Source organism: Anas acuta, chromosome 15, assembly GCF_963932015.1.
Source record: "Anas acuta chromosome 15, bAnaAcu1.1, whole genome shotgun sequence".
NCBI lineage: Eukaryota > Metazoa > Chordata > Aves > Anseriformes > Anatidae > Anas > Anas acuta.
Window position 1 is genome coordinate 12271557 of NC_088993.1, and position 16900 is coordinate 12288456.

The 16900-nt window shown below is 39.3% G+C and overlaps 1 protein-coding gene across 15 annotated transcripts in view; it reads right to left on the reverse strand.

The window, feature by feature from the left end:
- Positions 1-364: 364 nt before the first annotated feature.
- Positions 365-16900, reverse strand: part of PDGFA (platelet derived growth factor subunit A) — a 34415-nt gene continuing 17879 nt past the window's right edge. The window contains exons 5-8 of one of the 15 annotated variants that reach the window (XR_011101785.1): positions 15356-15482; positions 7324-7497; positions 1424-4638; positions 365-872 (exon numbers count right to left, since the gene is read on the reverse strand). Coding sequence is in view for 7 of the 15 variants with exons in the window: in XM_068700004.1 (XP_068556105.1) it covers positions 7364-7497; positions 15356-15482 (261 nt within the window). In the remaining 8 variants the exon portion in view is untranslated. Of the gene's footprint in view, positions 4639-7323; positions 7498-9254; positions 12496-12602; positions 12717-13731; positions 13848-13896; positions 14617-15355; positions 15483-16014; positions 16219-16900 lie in introns of those variants that run through there. The other 14 variants (XR_011101786.1, XR_011101787.1, XM_068700004.1 and 11 more) reach the window with 14 other exon arrangements.

Below are 16900 nucleotides of genomic sequence, written 5' to 3' on the forward strand. Positions count from 1 at the left end.
CCCAAAGGCCCACCAATAATCCGTATTTGATAAAACTGTCAGAAGGACCACAGAAAGATATGGGTTAATGAATCTTTGTCATTGATTCAAACAGAGGTCAATGTGGCTGGATGTGGCTTCTGTAGGGAGGAAGGGACCAAAAAGCTGAGTTGTGTGGGTGTACCCTTGCTACCTTAACAAACACAACCAGAATAGCATGTAGTGGTAAAAAAGGGGCTGTCTGGATCTACTCCCTTAACCTAATGAGCTTACAAACCTTGTCTTGGTGGAACTTCATGCCATGTTTGCTGGACCTGGTAACAGCTGGAAACACTCTTTCACTTACTGGCACATCTTGGAGATACTGAGGATCAACCAACAGGTATCACATGTCAAAATAAGTTCATTTATTTGATAGGTATTTATTATTTTTCAATAAAATTGAAAGAGATTGGTTTCCCATCAGAAGCTCAGTTCTTTGTTTGGTGGCTTCTTGAACAGTTTGACCATACATATGACAACACAAAATATATTTCACCTGCTTGCAGTAGCAGTTTGCTATAAACTCAGTCCATCAAGGATTTACAATTCTAGCAGCAGTGGGGTATATATGAAATGAGAAGCCCTTTCATCCTTAAACTGCTCTGCAGTCTTATCGAGATGATGGAAGTCATTGTTTCTAAGGCCAGAGGAGTGCAGGAGTTCATTCAGCCAGTTCAGCTGTGCTAGGAGATGGTGTGCAAATTGGGTCCAAAGATGAGAGAAACAGCAGCCCTTGGTTTTGTGGAACAGTCAGAAAGAAATCCTTAATGACGTTAGCCTTGCTTTTCAGGCTGAAGAGGAGCAGTATTTCCACCAACTACACGATCTCAACTCTGCCTTCCCCGAGGGCACTGCAAGAGGACAGACTGCGATCGCTCACCAGCGTCACTCTCAGATGTCTGTGTTCTTCCCACCCACCAGCAGCCTCGAACCTGAGCACATCTTTGGCACAGCAGGTGGTATCCTTAATCCCATGGAGGGCCAGCCCGAAGCCAAGATTAGCAGAAGAATTTGTTTTCATTAAAATCCAACCTACCATTACCATCCTATCTGATGGTGCAGTTTTCAAATGCGCATGTCCAGCTATTCTAGCAGTAGTGTTTCTGCAGGGAAAGGGCAGTTCAGCAACCTGCCTCTTCACTTTCTAATGTCTTTCTTTTAATCAACAAGTAGCTAAGACAAACACAGCAAGGAATGTTAAATGCACCTCCTCACGGAGAATTTTGCCGGCAAGGTCAATGGAATTGGGATTTCGCCTTCATTATATTTCTTTTGACTGCAGAACTGGTCTGATTTTCCTCCCAGAGAATTTTTTATTATGGGCCCATGGAAAAAAATAAAATAAAATAAACAGAAAGAGACATACAAATAAACACTAATACGTGCAGGAAAAAATACAAACCTTAGCACCATGCACTCCCCTCATTATTAGACAAAGGTTGGGAAGGGTTCACAAGTGTAAAATGCTCATGTGAATTATGAGATTACTGCTCAGTTTTCTTTCAAGTCGTGGGCTGGAAACAGATGGTGGCTGTAGCATTTATGACGGCACAACATGTTACTGCAAGCCTAGCCATCTCTCTCTCTCTCCTCAAAAATGCAGCTGCAAGGAAAGTTGTGGAAAATCAGATTAATAGTCTCTTCCACCACACAGTTTTCCAGCCCTTCATCCCTGGCCAGCACATGGACAGAGCCATGTTGTATCCCAGCAAGAACGCTCTCCTAATGCCTCTCTTGAATGGTTACCACTGACTGGCTCATTTGATGGCTAGTTAAAATGAGGGGTTTGTTAGCATCTTAAAAAAGCCTCCAGAAACCAGGTCCTTAAGGTCATAGCAGATGCCATGTGACCCCAAGCACTCCATAAGGGAAACACTCAAAAAGAAGCAATCAGACTGTCTTTCAGCTGTTTATTATTTATACATTCAGTTCAGGCCAAGCAGGTTGATCTATAGGGAAACAGGAAGACAAATACAAACATTTGCAAAAGCCTTTTCATGACTTAGGAGCCTAAACCTCACTTTCAAGCATGAGTAGAAATTTTTACAAGGGCCAATGCTTCTTGGTTTTCGATAAGACGGCCTTCCAGCAGCCACAAGTTTAGAGGTATCTTAGTGCCTAAAGATAGAAAGAGCAGCTAACCTAATATTTAAGTATTTAGCCTGTATTTAAGAAAAAAAAATGCTCAAGCTTCACTGCCTGGATGCTTCAGTCCTGATGCAAATGCCCTGCTGCCTGAAATATGTTCAAACCTCCAGCAAAGCTGCCCTTGCAATGTGAGTGCAGTATGAGTGAAATATCCCCCATGGGGGGATATTCCCTACACCAGCTGGTGTTACCTTGGGACAGCACATCTGCACTTGAAACCATGAGATGAGCTAGGGCACAACCCCTCAGCTCTCTAGCCACCACTGAGGGGCTTGTTTACACCAGGGAACAATTTAAATCGTGTGACACTATGCTGTTTGTCATCCACAGGATCTCCGTGAAATCCTTGTGTGTCACAATGCCTCTGAGGCCTAGAGGAGCAGCAACTCACTAGCAGAAAATCCAGTAGTTTGGGATTTGGGCCCTTGTCCTGAAACAGATTTTTAGGATTATTTCTTCAATCAAGTTAGTTAAGAATCAGGCGAATATTAATTTTCCAGGCAAGTGTCACTGGTAAACCTGAGTATCCATGCTGCTTCCCTGACTTCCCTGGCCTCGCTAGCTGATGGAGAACATCAGTACCAGCTTCACCACATTCATCCTTTCATATTCAAATGTGATCCTGCTGTTCTCCCTACAGCTGCAGATATGCAATGCAGTGTTCTGCCTTCTGGGGTGTAGAACAAGACAACTGAAACCAAGACAGAAATCTACCATTTCCTTTACCACCTTTCAGCAGCTCATCCAGGAAGTTGCTACAGAAATACAACAGTGTACACATTTGAAACTTTAGAAAGCCTTTTCCCAGAGGTAGAATCTTTCTAGCCACAGTGTGTCTATCATACTTTTAAAAGATCCAAGGCCTTTCTTCTAAGGTACAAAAGGTACCTTTTTTTTTTTTTTTTTTTTTTTTTCGGAAACTCCATCCTGCAAAATTCATTAGTATCCTATGCAACAATGTATTTCCTGTAAATAATGAGCTATAAAGTGTATTAGAAGTTTCCACTTCTGGTTTTATCTTTTCCTGATCTAGTCTGCAAATTCTTTTGAAGTCACTTAAAGTGTTCTTCATGTATGCTTGTTTTAGGAAATACCAGATCACTATTGGCAAACTTCTCCTTAATTAAGGTAGATAAAGGAATCAAGATGATATGATCTGCTTAATTTTCCACCTTTTTAAAGATTTTTAAGGATTTTTTTTAAGGATTTTTTTTTTCACTTGCCTTAGAAAAGAAACATGCTGAAGAAAATAAGGAAGGGAGAGACCTCAGAGGCTCAGAGAGGGCAGCCATTGTTATCTATGGGCTTTCTACTGTAGCAGAACTGCTGACAGAAAGCCACTGAAAAGTTAAAGCTTTCCTTCAGTACTATGGTATAGTTTCCTGAAAGGTTGCAGACCATTTCTGGAACTAGCATCACTCCGAGCAATGCACAAAAGGAAAACATCATGTTTACACTGTTACCGCAGCAGGCTATTTGGGCCCTCAGTTCATCAAGCCAATTCAGATCATGCCTAACTTGAAGCACGAGTAACTTCAAAGAAACATCTCACATGCTTCAGGTTCAGCTTTCCACTGAGTACACTGCTGAATCATAACTTAGGGGAATGCAGGGAGTTAACGGGAAACACTTGTACTTGCTAACCCTAGCTGCTAAGTCCCCAAACCCCCATTAGATACACAGACAGGGCCTAAGCATTTTGGTTTGGCCAGCAGGCTCTTCACAACAAATGGATACAAGCTGTTAGGCAAACCATTCTGAAGTGCGCGTAAGAGAAACAGAAATCCCTGAACAAATTGTGACAACATGATTTAAAAGCAGCATTTGTGGCCATCAGTAAAATGCACAAGCTGAGCATTAACCTGCAGGACTTATACGTGGCTTGTTGAAGAAACCATTCTAACTGTGATAAATTGCTTCTGTCGCTTTTTTTTTTTTTTTTTTTTTTTTGTGGAAACCCATTGCAGTCAAGGGAGAATTCAGATCCTGAAGACATATTTTAGTAGCTTCCTTGCTCCAATGAGAGCTCTGAGCAGCTCAATTTGCTATGGGTGAGTTTGGACCAAGAAGAGTCTTCCCTCCCAAGTGCGTGAGCACAGAGCACTCAGTTTCCATGGGAATCTTGCTGCTAAGTAGATACCACCTCTCCTCAACCACGTCTTGCAGTATGAGACCCTCCCTTGCACGAGGGACATGTCAGCGTCAGGAAATGGGTCCTCTAGGCAAGGGGAAAAGGGGGAAACTGCAGGGCTTGGTGGCAGCCAGGGAGGATGCATCTTCATACAGGACCTTTCGAGCACGAGGAGGCATATATTGGCTTCCTTGAAGTGCTGCAGCATCTCTCCCTCCTTCTCTGGCTCCACACAGCAGGCACAGCTGGGCATCAGGCTCCAGCAGGGCAGGGCTCAGAGGAGAAAATCTGGCCTCTTATAACTTCCCTGGTCTTCAGCTTAAACCAGCATCACCTTTCTACAGAAAAGAGAGGAAAAACCAAAGTGCGAAGGAAAAGGTGAAGTATGGCTGGAGCAAGGAGGAAGCCCCATCTGAAATATCAGGCTGTTTCAGCAGTGAACTGAGCATGCAACAGGTACTTGAAAAGTCACTGCTGGAAAACACTTTTACCAAACAGGAGAAAGCAAACCTGAGGTTTGAGTGCCATGGCCTAGGGAAGAAAGGTAACACTCACAGCAACATCCCTGGGTCAAAATTGGCTGCTCTGCAGAACAGAGACAGAGGGATTTTGAAGCTAGCTGAGGTTTACTGAAAATCTTGAAAAAAGAATTAGGATCAGATGCCGAAATCCCTTAGACCACTGAAAAAAATGTCACAGCCAGGAACTCCAGCAATTCTGGAGCGCTCTTGATACTACAGTGCAGTCTACATGTTTGAGTTCACCCCCAAAGGGATCTGAGGCTGCTCAGCACTTCACCCACAGGCCCCCTCTGAACAGAGTCTTCTTTCTTGTGGTCAAACAGGGGATATCTTGAATTTATGTCTTGCTTCTCCCCTCGTGAGCAAACAAAACAATTTCTATGAGTAATTCTACCCACTAATTGCCAAGGAAAAGTCTGGTAATGAATGCTTTGCATTTTTGACAGGTCAGAGGCTTCCCTAAACAAAGTTGCTGTTTTATGTTTTCTAACAGCACATGTTCACATCCGGGGACCTTAGCAAATTCCAGGGTGGATGAGTCTCTGTGGGAAATTGCTTTTCCAGATTTTCTTGTTTTAACTGCTCCAGGAAATGATTCTATTTTTACAACACTAAACAGCAAAATATGAAACCATTATCTGCTTCATGTCAAGAGTTTCGGGTCAATTCTCAGGTAACTTGTCATCTCTAGTGAAGTCAATAGGGTTGTATCTATTTCTGTAAGTTAGTGATCTGGCCAGTTATGTAATTGGTTGATCAGTTACTAGAACATAGAGCTAGCTACCATTGGCCTAAGGAGTGTCCCATTTTCATGTGTCTCAAAGTCCATCCAAGCCCTGATGTATCGATAAGTGAAGTATTCAGGTATTATGGTCTATAAAGATGATTATTAACTGCTGAAAGATTTAAGCCCAAACATTTTCTATCAAAAGCTATTTTGTCACTGAATAATCACTACATGTAGTAGATTTTCTGGATTTTTTTTTCACCTGCCAAATAAGCCAGGGTGGGATTTTCAACTGTGCTTTTCTTCTACTGATTTCCAGTTCTTCTCAAGAATCAGGATGATTTTTAATCCCCATGGATCATCTGCACTTCTGGTTGTTTCTATTCTGTGCATGCCTGGTCTTAACAGCTACTCTCAGTTTCAAAGATGGACAGTAAAACCAGTTGCCTTCATTACAGAAGGTCAAAGTTAGTTTACAGAGGCCAAAACAGGCCTGATCTTGGAAGGATGACTGTGCAACTTTCAGGTTGGGAACTACGTATTCTTGGCTTTACACCTAAGTGAAAAGCTCACCAAACATCCCTCAAGAAACTAGCATACAGAAAACAAACTTAGAGACAATATCCAAGGAAAACAGTACCTAACCTATGACTCGTTCTTTGATTTACAACTGTGATTGTGGGCCCCACCTTACAGTCATATGCCATGATAATAGGTAGCAGTTCAACGAGAACCAGCCATAACTTTTTATGTGTTGTAGTGATTCTGAGCTAATTCAGCACATAATTTGGCCTGATGCAGCAAATAATTAGAATGACTAATGGGACTGATAACATTCCACAACTGAAAAATGAATGATCAGTCTTCTGATCTTGTGCACTTTCTTCTTCTTCTTCATTTTTTTTTTAAACTAAAACATGCCACATTTCACATGAATTTTTATCTAATTATTTTTCCCATCTCAAATTTGTCTGTTATGGATATGACTGTGAGTTTTCAAATTATGTTCTCTGATGTACCTGAACAGATCATCTTAAAGGGGATCACTGGATCACTGGCATTAGTAATGGTGGTCCTGAATCCACCCATGCCAGGAAAATAGTTTTTCAGAAAATAACAAATACAGCAAGATGGTAACCTCCATGGAAGCAAAAGAGAAGGGAATTCTCCTAGCTATTCTTTAGTTGTATATACTAGTCTTGTTACTTCATCTTTGGGTTTATTTCCAACATACTTCAAGACTCTAAGGACAAGAAGACCCCCAACCCTGTGCCAGAAAAGCACACTGAGCAAAAGCAGTAATAAACATCAACTCTGCTCCATTTGCCCAAAGTCAGTGGGATGTTTGTCCAAAGTTACATGCATGTTTAGGCACTAGTCTGAAGAAGGGCAAACGTGTTTTTCCATGTTAGGGCCTGGGAAAAGAATTCAGGATTGGGCCCATGATAAAAACAGCTCCCTTAGGAAACGTTACTCACACCATAAAAGGAATGAATAACAATGATGTGAGAAGTACAATGAAAAATTGTCTACTGAATTTTCGCAAATTCCCATAAAATATGAGTCTTCATTTTTTCTATGTGCGTAATTTTTACTACAAAGTCACGAAAGGTTGACTCCTTAGAAATGCAGGAAATGACCAGTTCATGATAGCATAACAGGCTGCATAAGTGCATGGGCTGAAAGCTGGATTTGCATCCGTCACTACATTCTTTGATATGGCAGTGGTTTTTGATCATGTATCCAATGCACAATAATTAGGCAAAATGACTTACCCTCAATCTTTTCAGTATTTAGCTCTAAGGGTGCAAGGATTCATTCCTGGAAAGGGAAGATGGTCGTGTGATTTAGGGCACTGGATGAGCACTCAGATCTGAGTCCTATCCCTTGTTCTGCCATAGCCTTGCTGTGTGACCTTGCACAGTCATTTCTCCATGCCTCGGTCTCGCCTAAAATGGGATAACAATAGTTCTTTATTTCAGAGGGGGTATGAGTACAAACCTGTTCAAGGCTGTGCTGCAGTGAGACACTACAGCAAAGAGCAGCACAGAAAAGCTCAAACATGAATAATACCTTCTATTAAAATGTGGGAAAGCACACAGTAATTATTTAAATAAAATAAAAAATACAAAATATAGGCTTAGTTTTGGGGAATAAAACACTGATGGGCTTCTCTCTTTTACCTGAAATTAAAGCACACATAAGTGGGATCCTCAAGGGTTTAAACAATCTTTATCTAGAGATCTGCTAGTCTAGAAGCTGTGGAGTTAGAAACACCAAGAAAACGACTTCCTTTAAAACAATTATGTACCTCTGCTTTGTTTCTGTTTTAAAGCAACCAAGATTTTCAGCCCAAGAGAGGATAAGATAAATACTCAGGATAAGATTTTCAAAGTCATGGAAGGGGCTCACAAACATGATTTCCTTCAATTTACTGTAAAATATGAGCATGCGAATCCGAGGGAGCTTTGAAACTTCATCTTTGCTTTTGGATACACTTTCAAATTAAATTATGAAGGGAAAGTGAATTTTAATTGAACTGTCAGATGTCTGGAATAGCTTGAACACCACTATTCCAGAGTTACACTGCTACTGGAGTTGGATAGAGCTTCAGCAGCGAGCCTTCAGTAACGAGTATTTTTCCAAATGCAAAGATGAATCTTTTCCTCTCCACAAAAGCTTGTCTATATAAGAGCATTTGTTTTTCACGTGGGGGGGCAGTTATGGGCCTGTTGGCCTGGGAGACAGGATCTCAGGGTACATGCCTAGATAAAGCAATTGATTTAGAGATAAACAGATCAAAGACTGTTCTCTCAGGCAGGAGGAGAGCGAAGAGATATATGATGAGAAAGAACCTAGGAAGGGAAAATCCTTGAGAAAGAGAGAGATGGGAAAGTCAGGCAGAAAATAGCTGTAAAACAGCCCACAGAACAGGAATATGGACCCAAGGAAGACAGCCAAGAGAACCTGGAATACTGAAGCCCACTGGAGGGAGGAGATGTGTGAGATGCTGTTCCAAGAAGAGTAAAAAGCCTAAGCTCGAAGACATAGAAGAACCAGAGCTGCCTGGAAACCTCCAGGGCTGGAGAGGAGCAACTGCCTTCAGTCACCACGCACTAACGAAGCAGATGCCAAGCAGGACAGAGAACAGAAGAAAAGGAAAGAAAACTGGCACATATTCCTTGATTTCACTCAATAAAAGCAACTGAAGGGCAGCTCAGGAAAGATGAAGCACAGTATTAAACGTAATGACTTGACTAGAGAATCAACACTCATGCACCATATTATAACATGGAGATTGTTTTCAGGCACTGTCTTCCAAATATGCTTTTCGATCAGAAAAGACCACAAAATCAGACCAACAACTTCTGAAGCTTTGGACAGAGGAAGTGACTGTAGAATGTAAACGGAATAACATTTTGCCAAAACACTTTGTCCCCAAATCTCTGCCTGGTTTGTGCAAGGACAAAAATGACAAGATATTTAAGGATTGCACGGAAACATGACTTTCAACGACTACCATTTTAAATTCATTTCTTAAGTGCCCCACTAGCCCTCCACCCCATGAATAACAGAGTTGTTCAACACATATCTGGCGGCTCCAACTGCTCACACCCTTCCCTCTAACACTCCACATGTTGCATTCTAAAGTCCAAATGGAGTCCAGCTCCAAAAGTGGAAGAAGATATGACACGGCATTCACAAATGCACAGAGAACTGTTTAATTTACAGCCACAATGGTGAAACAAACCATTTCAGAGCTTGGACATTCAAAGTTAAGTCTGACACTCATTCTTATATTCACTTATTGTGCTTAAGTATTAGAGAACACAGGATTACATTAACAGTACACAACAATCTGAGATCCCTGCAGGACCGAGTAGTGAAAGGGATGAGCAAGAATGAGGGACCAGCCCCTCAAGTGGTGTAAGCTGGTACAGCTCCATTGCAGGCAACAGAGCAATGGTGATTTACACCAGCTGAGGATATGGGCCTTGAAATGTCCAACTTAACTTTGAATTGATGTCTCCTGTGTCACAACCTTTAATGTTACTGTTCCTTCTGGTTGTATTTGCCATCTCAAAGAAGGTCTACTAACACCATAGCCTGTAATGTTCAAAAGGCTGGCGGGTAATATCTCAGCCAGACAACAGTAAATGATACTTATGTCATGACACTACTCCTCATATTTTAAAACCATGGACTGGATCCTCATCTGATGTAAATTAGCTTAGGGGAGGCTGAAATCAAAAACTTTTGCCAATTTATAATAGCTGAGAATATAGCCCTGAGATTTTTGTGTTTTCTGCTGCATGCCATATAAACACTGTGCTTGAGAGCAAAGACTCATGTGCGTTTCATTCCTTGTAACAAAATTAACTCAACACTACAAGTCTCAAACAAACAACTACTGGAGAAGACGCTGTTCAGTCTTCATTCCCGCTTGGTTTGCTGAATTTGGCATAACAAATTTATTTGCTGGCACCAGTAAAATGCATGCCTTGGCCTGCTCTTTTCCAGGACTTTAACAGAGGGCCAGACTCCCTGGTGGTGTAAATCAGCAGAGCTCCATTATACTCAACAGAGTTACTCCAGGGAATCTGGCCCACAGACTTGAATGCAACCTCTTATGCCAGTGCAACCAAAGGACTCTCAAAAAGTTGTTTTGCAAATTATTCCACTTAAGTGACTTTGACATCCTTTTATATCTGCACAGTGTCTGAGTGGGTCACATAATGCTTTTCATCTACATGATTTTAATGGATAAATGATTTTTTTTCATTAGATATCTTTTAGACAAAAACGGAACGGAGCAACATTATTGGCATCCCACTGAAACATAAATATATAAATTACATTTTATACACTTTTTTAAACGCAGACACATACATTCATGTGCATAACATTGTGAACAGTACACTTAGTGGAAAACAAGCACAGACAATCGTAGTTAAATGTATTTCCAGTTTTGGTGCTCAACAAATACACTGGGAAAATGATCACAAAATAGAACGGTGACTAACTCTATCTCTGCATTAGCATCTGAAGCCAATAATGCCTGTTAGCTAACATTGCTTTGTTTGGTTGAAATTGGACATAGCTACTGGAACGGAGGGGGAAAAGGGAGGAGGATGTTTGAACTATATTTAAAGAAATGGAAAGGTTAAAAATCTCTCTCTTTTGTTGTTTTAAGGTTCTGCAGTTCATTCACATTTGAAGATATTTTTGATTTGAATGGAAACACTGTCTTAAGATAACATTTTGTCGTTCCAAACTAAGAGGAGAAAACTCTTTCATCTCTTTGTAGATGTTTCACAAAGAAAAGAAACCAGTAGTTCATTTTACATATCCAATGAGATAATCCAAATAAAACAAAGGGTACATAATCCAAACTACTGGGGTGGGGCAGTGATTTTGGCCAAGTGAGTAGCCATGTCATATCTGGCACAGACCTAAATTTCCAAAGCAGTAAAGAAGGATTTAGCCATGTGGCTCCCACTGAAATCCATGGGGAGCTGAACATTTAATCCTTTGGCACTTTGAAAATACAGGACCTTGTGCCAGAGTATTTTATCTGCCCTGCTATAGTTAAAATAGATTTTGATGTTATTTGGGCTATTCTACTACAAAAATATGACCACAAAATGCTTTTTTTTCTTTTTTCTTTTTTTTTTTTTGGTTCAAGAAAACATAGCAGGCTTTCTCAGGTATATAAAACTGTTAATTTTTAGATAAAAATACAAACTTCACCTTTACAAAAACACATATTTCTGTTGAATACACATAAAGCATAACATTTTACCAAAAATAAAGAATTTTAGGTTTTGTTCAAATATTTGCAGCAAGGTAGTTCCCATGCCACCATGACATTGTACAATGCAGATACAAGAATTTGTACATTTCACACAGCTCCAACATGTGAAATAAAAGTATCTGTATACTGATAAGAATGACAATTGCTAACACAATATCACTAGTAGGCAACTGGCATAAGTCTTAAAGAAAAAAAAAAAAAAAAAGGATTTCTGCATGGATATCCTATGATTTGTTTACGCACGTCTCTTTTTTTTCTCTTTTTTTTTTTTTTTCTGTTTTTGTAATGCTTTAAATTACGGGGGAGGTTGGGGAACATAAACCAAGAAACGTCTAGAAAATTATGCATAGGTATACCATTTTTATTTTAATACATCTCATTAGTTTGCATCCCACTAGGAGAAATACCATAACGTTTTGTGTTCTGCTTATTGTTATACCAGTCTTTTATATGTGTTATTGGCAAATGTAGTCCAAGAGATAATAAAAAGCTAGGCAAAGAGTAAAAAGAAAACTTAATAATCACTTTATGGTGTAAAAAAAAAAAAAAAAAAAAAAAAAAATCCACTTAAGGCTCCCCAGAAGGTTTTTTTTTTTTTTTGTATAGACTTTTAAAACACCACCAAGCAAGGATGTATTGTTCTATAGTGTTTGCGTGGCATTTGATCATTTCATACATTCCTGCTTTTTTTGTGCCTGAAGTCCATCAGCATCCATCCATCTTCATCAAGAACGCAGGCACATTTCTTGACGTAAAGCACCGTTGACTGCTCTGACAGAAGTCCACTATTCACTTAGATTTTTGTCATGTTTTTGGGTACTTTGGGTATCCTCCATTCATTCAACTGTCTTTTTTCTTTTCTGCTTTTCTTTCTTTTTTTTCTTTTTTGGACAGGGAAGCTTCCTATTGTTTCACAGAGTGCTACAATACTTGCTTTGATGTCACATTAAACAAATGTACATTGTCTCTTTGTTCTCATTAAGTGTTCTTTTGAGCCAGTTTTTTCACATAGGAGAACAAATAAAGTATACAGTCAATAAGCACCATACATAGTAGGTTCAGGAATGTAACAAACCATGTACATCCATGTCCCAGAGAGAAGTTTTTTTTCTAGCTTATTTTCACCTTACATCTGCAGGAGAGAAAAAAGATACAATAACTCTATGATTAGAATCAAAGGTCCTATCCTCTAAGTAGATGACTTAAAAAAAAAACTGTTCTGCATGAAGAGTCACTAACCTGGGACAAGAAGTTCTAAATGCTGTTTTGATTGAGTTTACATGCTCACTTTTAAAGTTGAATTTTAGAAAATCTTTGCTTCTATCATACTACTCCCAATAAATACCTGTTAATCTGAAACAGGATATGAAGTTTAGCATTTTTTAGAAAAGATACATCAGTATAAATGAAAATTGCCATTGGGAGTTTATGTGCAAAAATAGGTGCTTGAAATCAAATTCACCGTCATACAGGCGTTAGGCATATACACTGCAAAATTCAAATAATTCCCACTCCAAATACTAGAATCAATTGCAAGTACTGCAGTTTACATAATTTCAAGTCATTAAGCAATGAAAACTCTGTATTTAATTTGGAATGTGTATTGCCATCATCATACATTGCTAATATGTTGGCCAAAGGATTTCAGTCATTTTTGCATTGAGAGGGTGTTAGTTTTTCACTACACTGAAAAACTGATGAATTTTGATAAGTGACTGGCATCATCCTACTGAGACTGAACAGACCAAAAAAAAAGATCTTAATTTTCTGGTGTAAGTAGCACAGGGCCCTGCAACACAAAAATGGAATTTCTAAGCATCTTCCTTCTCAGGTAGGCAGATCAAGAGACCACCTTGGGTGCATGTACAATCAATCCCAGTTCATGCCAAAACAAGGGTTTGATGGTCATGCATATAATAATATTTACCATGTACATATGCTCAATGTTTTACAGCCAATGACTCAGAATACAACAGTTTGTAACCTGGCAATTCATTCATGCATTATTATGTGATGCTTTGACCTCAGAAATCAATAATAATGAAACAAAAGCAGAGGCAATGGAACTTGAAATTTCAGAAGCTGAAGTATTAGCACCCTCCAAAAAAATAATAAATAAATAAAAAAGAAGAAAAAAAAAAAAGGCAAGAAGAGGAAGTAGCTCAAGAATGTAAGATGCTGATGGTGATGTGGAGCTTAAAAGAAAAATACCAGCAGGTAGAATTATCAAAGCCAATCAAATCTAATCTCTTTGCAGCCTTGAGGTAGCAAGTGTCAAGATTTTGAACAGTGATTAAGTTGAAGTGATGATATTTGATTAAGTTTTCCAGTACTTGTGCTATTAGGGTGTTCAGCATATAGGTCCTACCTGAATATCAAATAGTTCCAGTAGGTTTTATGTTGGTTTTAACTTTTTTCGTTTCCGTTTTTTACCTGATTCCCTAGGCCTTCCTGTTAACATAAGGGCAGGGCTGGTAAAAAGCCCTAAGGTAATGCATTTTGTTGAACACTGAAGTAATAAATACTCAAACCGTTTACATTTCAAAGAAATCTCATTATATTTTGCATTAAAGTAATAACTTTATAACGTCTGATTTGACATTCCGTTTACAAAGTAATTATACAAAAGTAAAGAAATAATAAACGAAGTTGGCATTGCATACGTCATTTCCAAGATCCATCTATAATTACTGTTACCATGCTGTATTCAACATTTGCTTTCAGCTCTGTAGTTAAGCTATTTTCAGCTCACCATCCACTTGCTGGTGCAAGTTTTGTTCCTATCAGTAATTAAATCCTAGAAAACTTTATTCTTCCATTCCAATTTTACTCCATTTTTTCACACACAATTGATCTAGCAGAACTGTTTTTTCCAAATACAGGACAGAAAAAATATCGAGCCATACACACAACAAAAATAATCACTTTAAATGTGTTTTTGTCTACTCACAACTCAACCTAGTTTTAGCTAAAACACTCAGCTTGGATTATAAATTATGTCCAATAAAAATCACAGCAGAGACCTATCTTTGCTTTTACACAAATTCTAATTCTTCTGCTCTGTACATAGCAACTGAAGTTTACATTCACTTAGACCAGGTTTATGTCTCCAAGCTAGACAGAGGCAGTACAGAAAATCCTTCCTTACCCAGACACCTATGAAATCCATCACCATTGGGCAGCTTTCCTCCTATATTTACTTGCTCTTCACTGACTCTAATCTCAGAGCTGGGTCTATTGAACCCCTAAATTCCTGGCAGAAGAAAAAGCAACTTTTGGGGTTACCTTCAACCAAAATCAGGAGAATGGGAGGCGTTCTTTTTACATATGTCAAGTCCTGCATTTATTGCACCCTAGCAAAAGGATCTGAGCTAGCAATTTTAGGTGTTTTTATGAAAGTCATGTTGAAAATAAGAATTCTTCCCCACAAATCTTTCCCCATGATAATTTAAATGTTGTCTTGAGAAGGCAAACACACACTTAACCTAGCAACTGCCAATAAATTCTTGACTATATATGCATAAGAAAACAACAGGAACTGGCACTGTTGTTTCAAAACTCCTTACTTCTAAATAAAAAAAAATATATTCCTAAGTGCTTTATATTCTTTTCATTAATATTTTCCCCAAGGTCAAGTAAATCTCAGCCTTAACCCTGTCTCCACAAAGTCTAAAAAAATTAGGCAACAGAGTTCACCAATAAACTGCAACAGGACAACCTTTAACTTAGTTAAGCAAGACTTGAATAATATCGGTCATTTACTTTTATTTAAAGGCTGACCTAATGAGAATTGATAGAATTTAAACTTCAAGTCCATACTCTTTATCCAGCACAAACTGTTCCTAATTTTGCATCTTCAACATATGGAGAGGTAGCTGGGGGCTTCTCTACTTAAGTTCACGGGAAGTAAAATTTGCTTTACATTCTTTACTAATATAAAAACAAGGTCCATATGAAATAAGCATTAATGCAAAAATAAAAGGAAAACATACCAGTTTCTTCTTCTCTATAATCTGAATTAGTATTTGATGATGTACAGGTGCATTCCATATGCTCTTCTAATCTCACCAGAACTTCTTTTAATTTTGGCTTTTTTCTAATATATTCCACTTTTGCCACCTATAAAATACGATGAGGTACGTACTGAGACACATTAACATAGTTCAGGACTGAAGACAGATAACTATATACCCCTATTTTTGAATGAAGCCAAACCCATACAAAATGTCAGCATACTAATCATTTTTTATCTTAATTGTGCATCATGTAACCAGTTATTGCACTATTTGTTTACTCAAGTTCAGCACTTTGAAACAATTTTCTTTTCCCCCAAGAGATAAAACAATTTCCCATTCATTTTGTTTTGAAGTTTTAAGCAACTCACTTTTCATGTATACCACAATAAACTTATGTAGGGATTTCAATCAGTGTTTGTTCTTGTGGACTGCTACTTTTAGCATGCTTTTCTGTACATGTTGACCACTGTTCTTATGCTGAAGGCTAACAGTGAAGACATTAGGTTGGTTTGTAACACATTTTATAATACGCAAACTGTTGCCTTCAAAGCCCTCTGAACGTAAAGCACCCAACTTCTTCAGAGAACCAGCATCCAAGTATCAGCTTAGAAAGCAGTAATCTCAGTCCTACTCACTTCTTGCAGGGACTGGGACTTGCTTACAAGAGCGCCCATGCACTGTTGTTAGGTCCAAGGGAACTGCCACTTGCAAACTGGATCCAGCCTTTGGCTTTATTGTGGATGGCTAGCAGGTACACTATTCCTCTCCGTTCCATCCAACAGCTTCCAACTGCATTGCTCCACTTTGGGCCAAAGCACTGGCATCCTTAAGAGAAAAGTCTGGAGGGCAAGGTAAGGTTGAAGGAAGGAGCATGCTGGAGAAGCTCTGCCTACATGGAAGTCTCCCATGTGAAGGAAACCAATGCAGAAAAAAAGGACATCGGGGTTGGGGGGACACTGAACATGAGGAAACCTGACCAGCTCGGTGCCAGCAAGCAGAAGAGGAGGCACAGCACAGGGGGCAGGAACACTGCTGGGCTGGGACGCTGAGATGGGTTGTGGGGTGCTGGGCACAGAGTTGTGCTAAGTGTCACAGGCATGATGGTCATGTCCATGCAACAGGACATACAGCATAGTGTGAGAAAAGAGGGTGTTAGACAGCGTGTAAGGGGTCAGTGTTGAGTTTACAATTGTGTCGAACACTGCATGAGTGGGTGGTAACCATTTGCTTGAAATGGAAAGCACTGAAATGAAATCATGTCTTCTCAGTCCTACTAATGATTTATCTACCATTTGACAAAAGAGGACTGCACTATGTCTGTCCCAGAAAACAAGAAGACTACATAACACAGGTATGCATTATAAATGAGATAGATGAGGGAGCAGAAGAACAAGAGAGGATGGTTGCCTATAAAGAAGTTAAATGACAGAGCCAAAAAGTCCAGCCCAAGCAAAACCTCCAGCTACTACCAAATAAAGCATTCACAATTACAGACTCTCCTGGTAATACTTTACTTGTGTG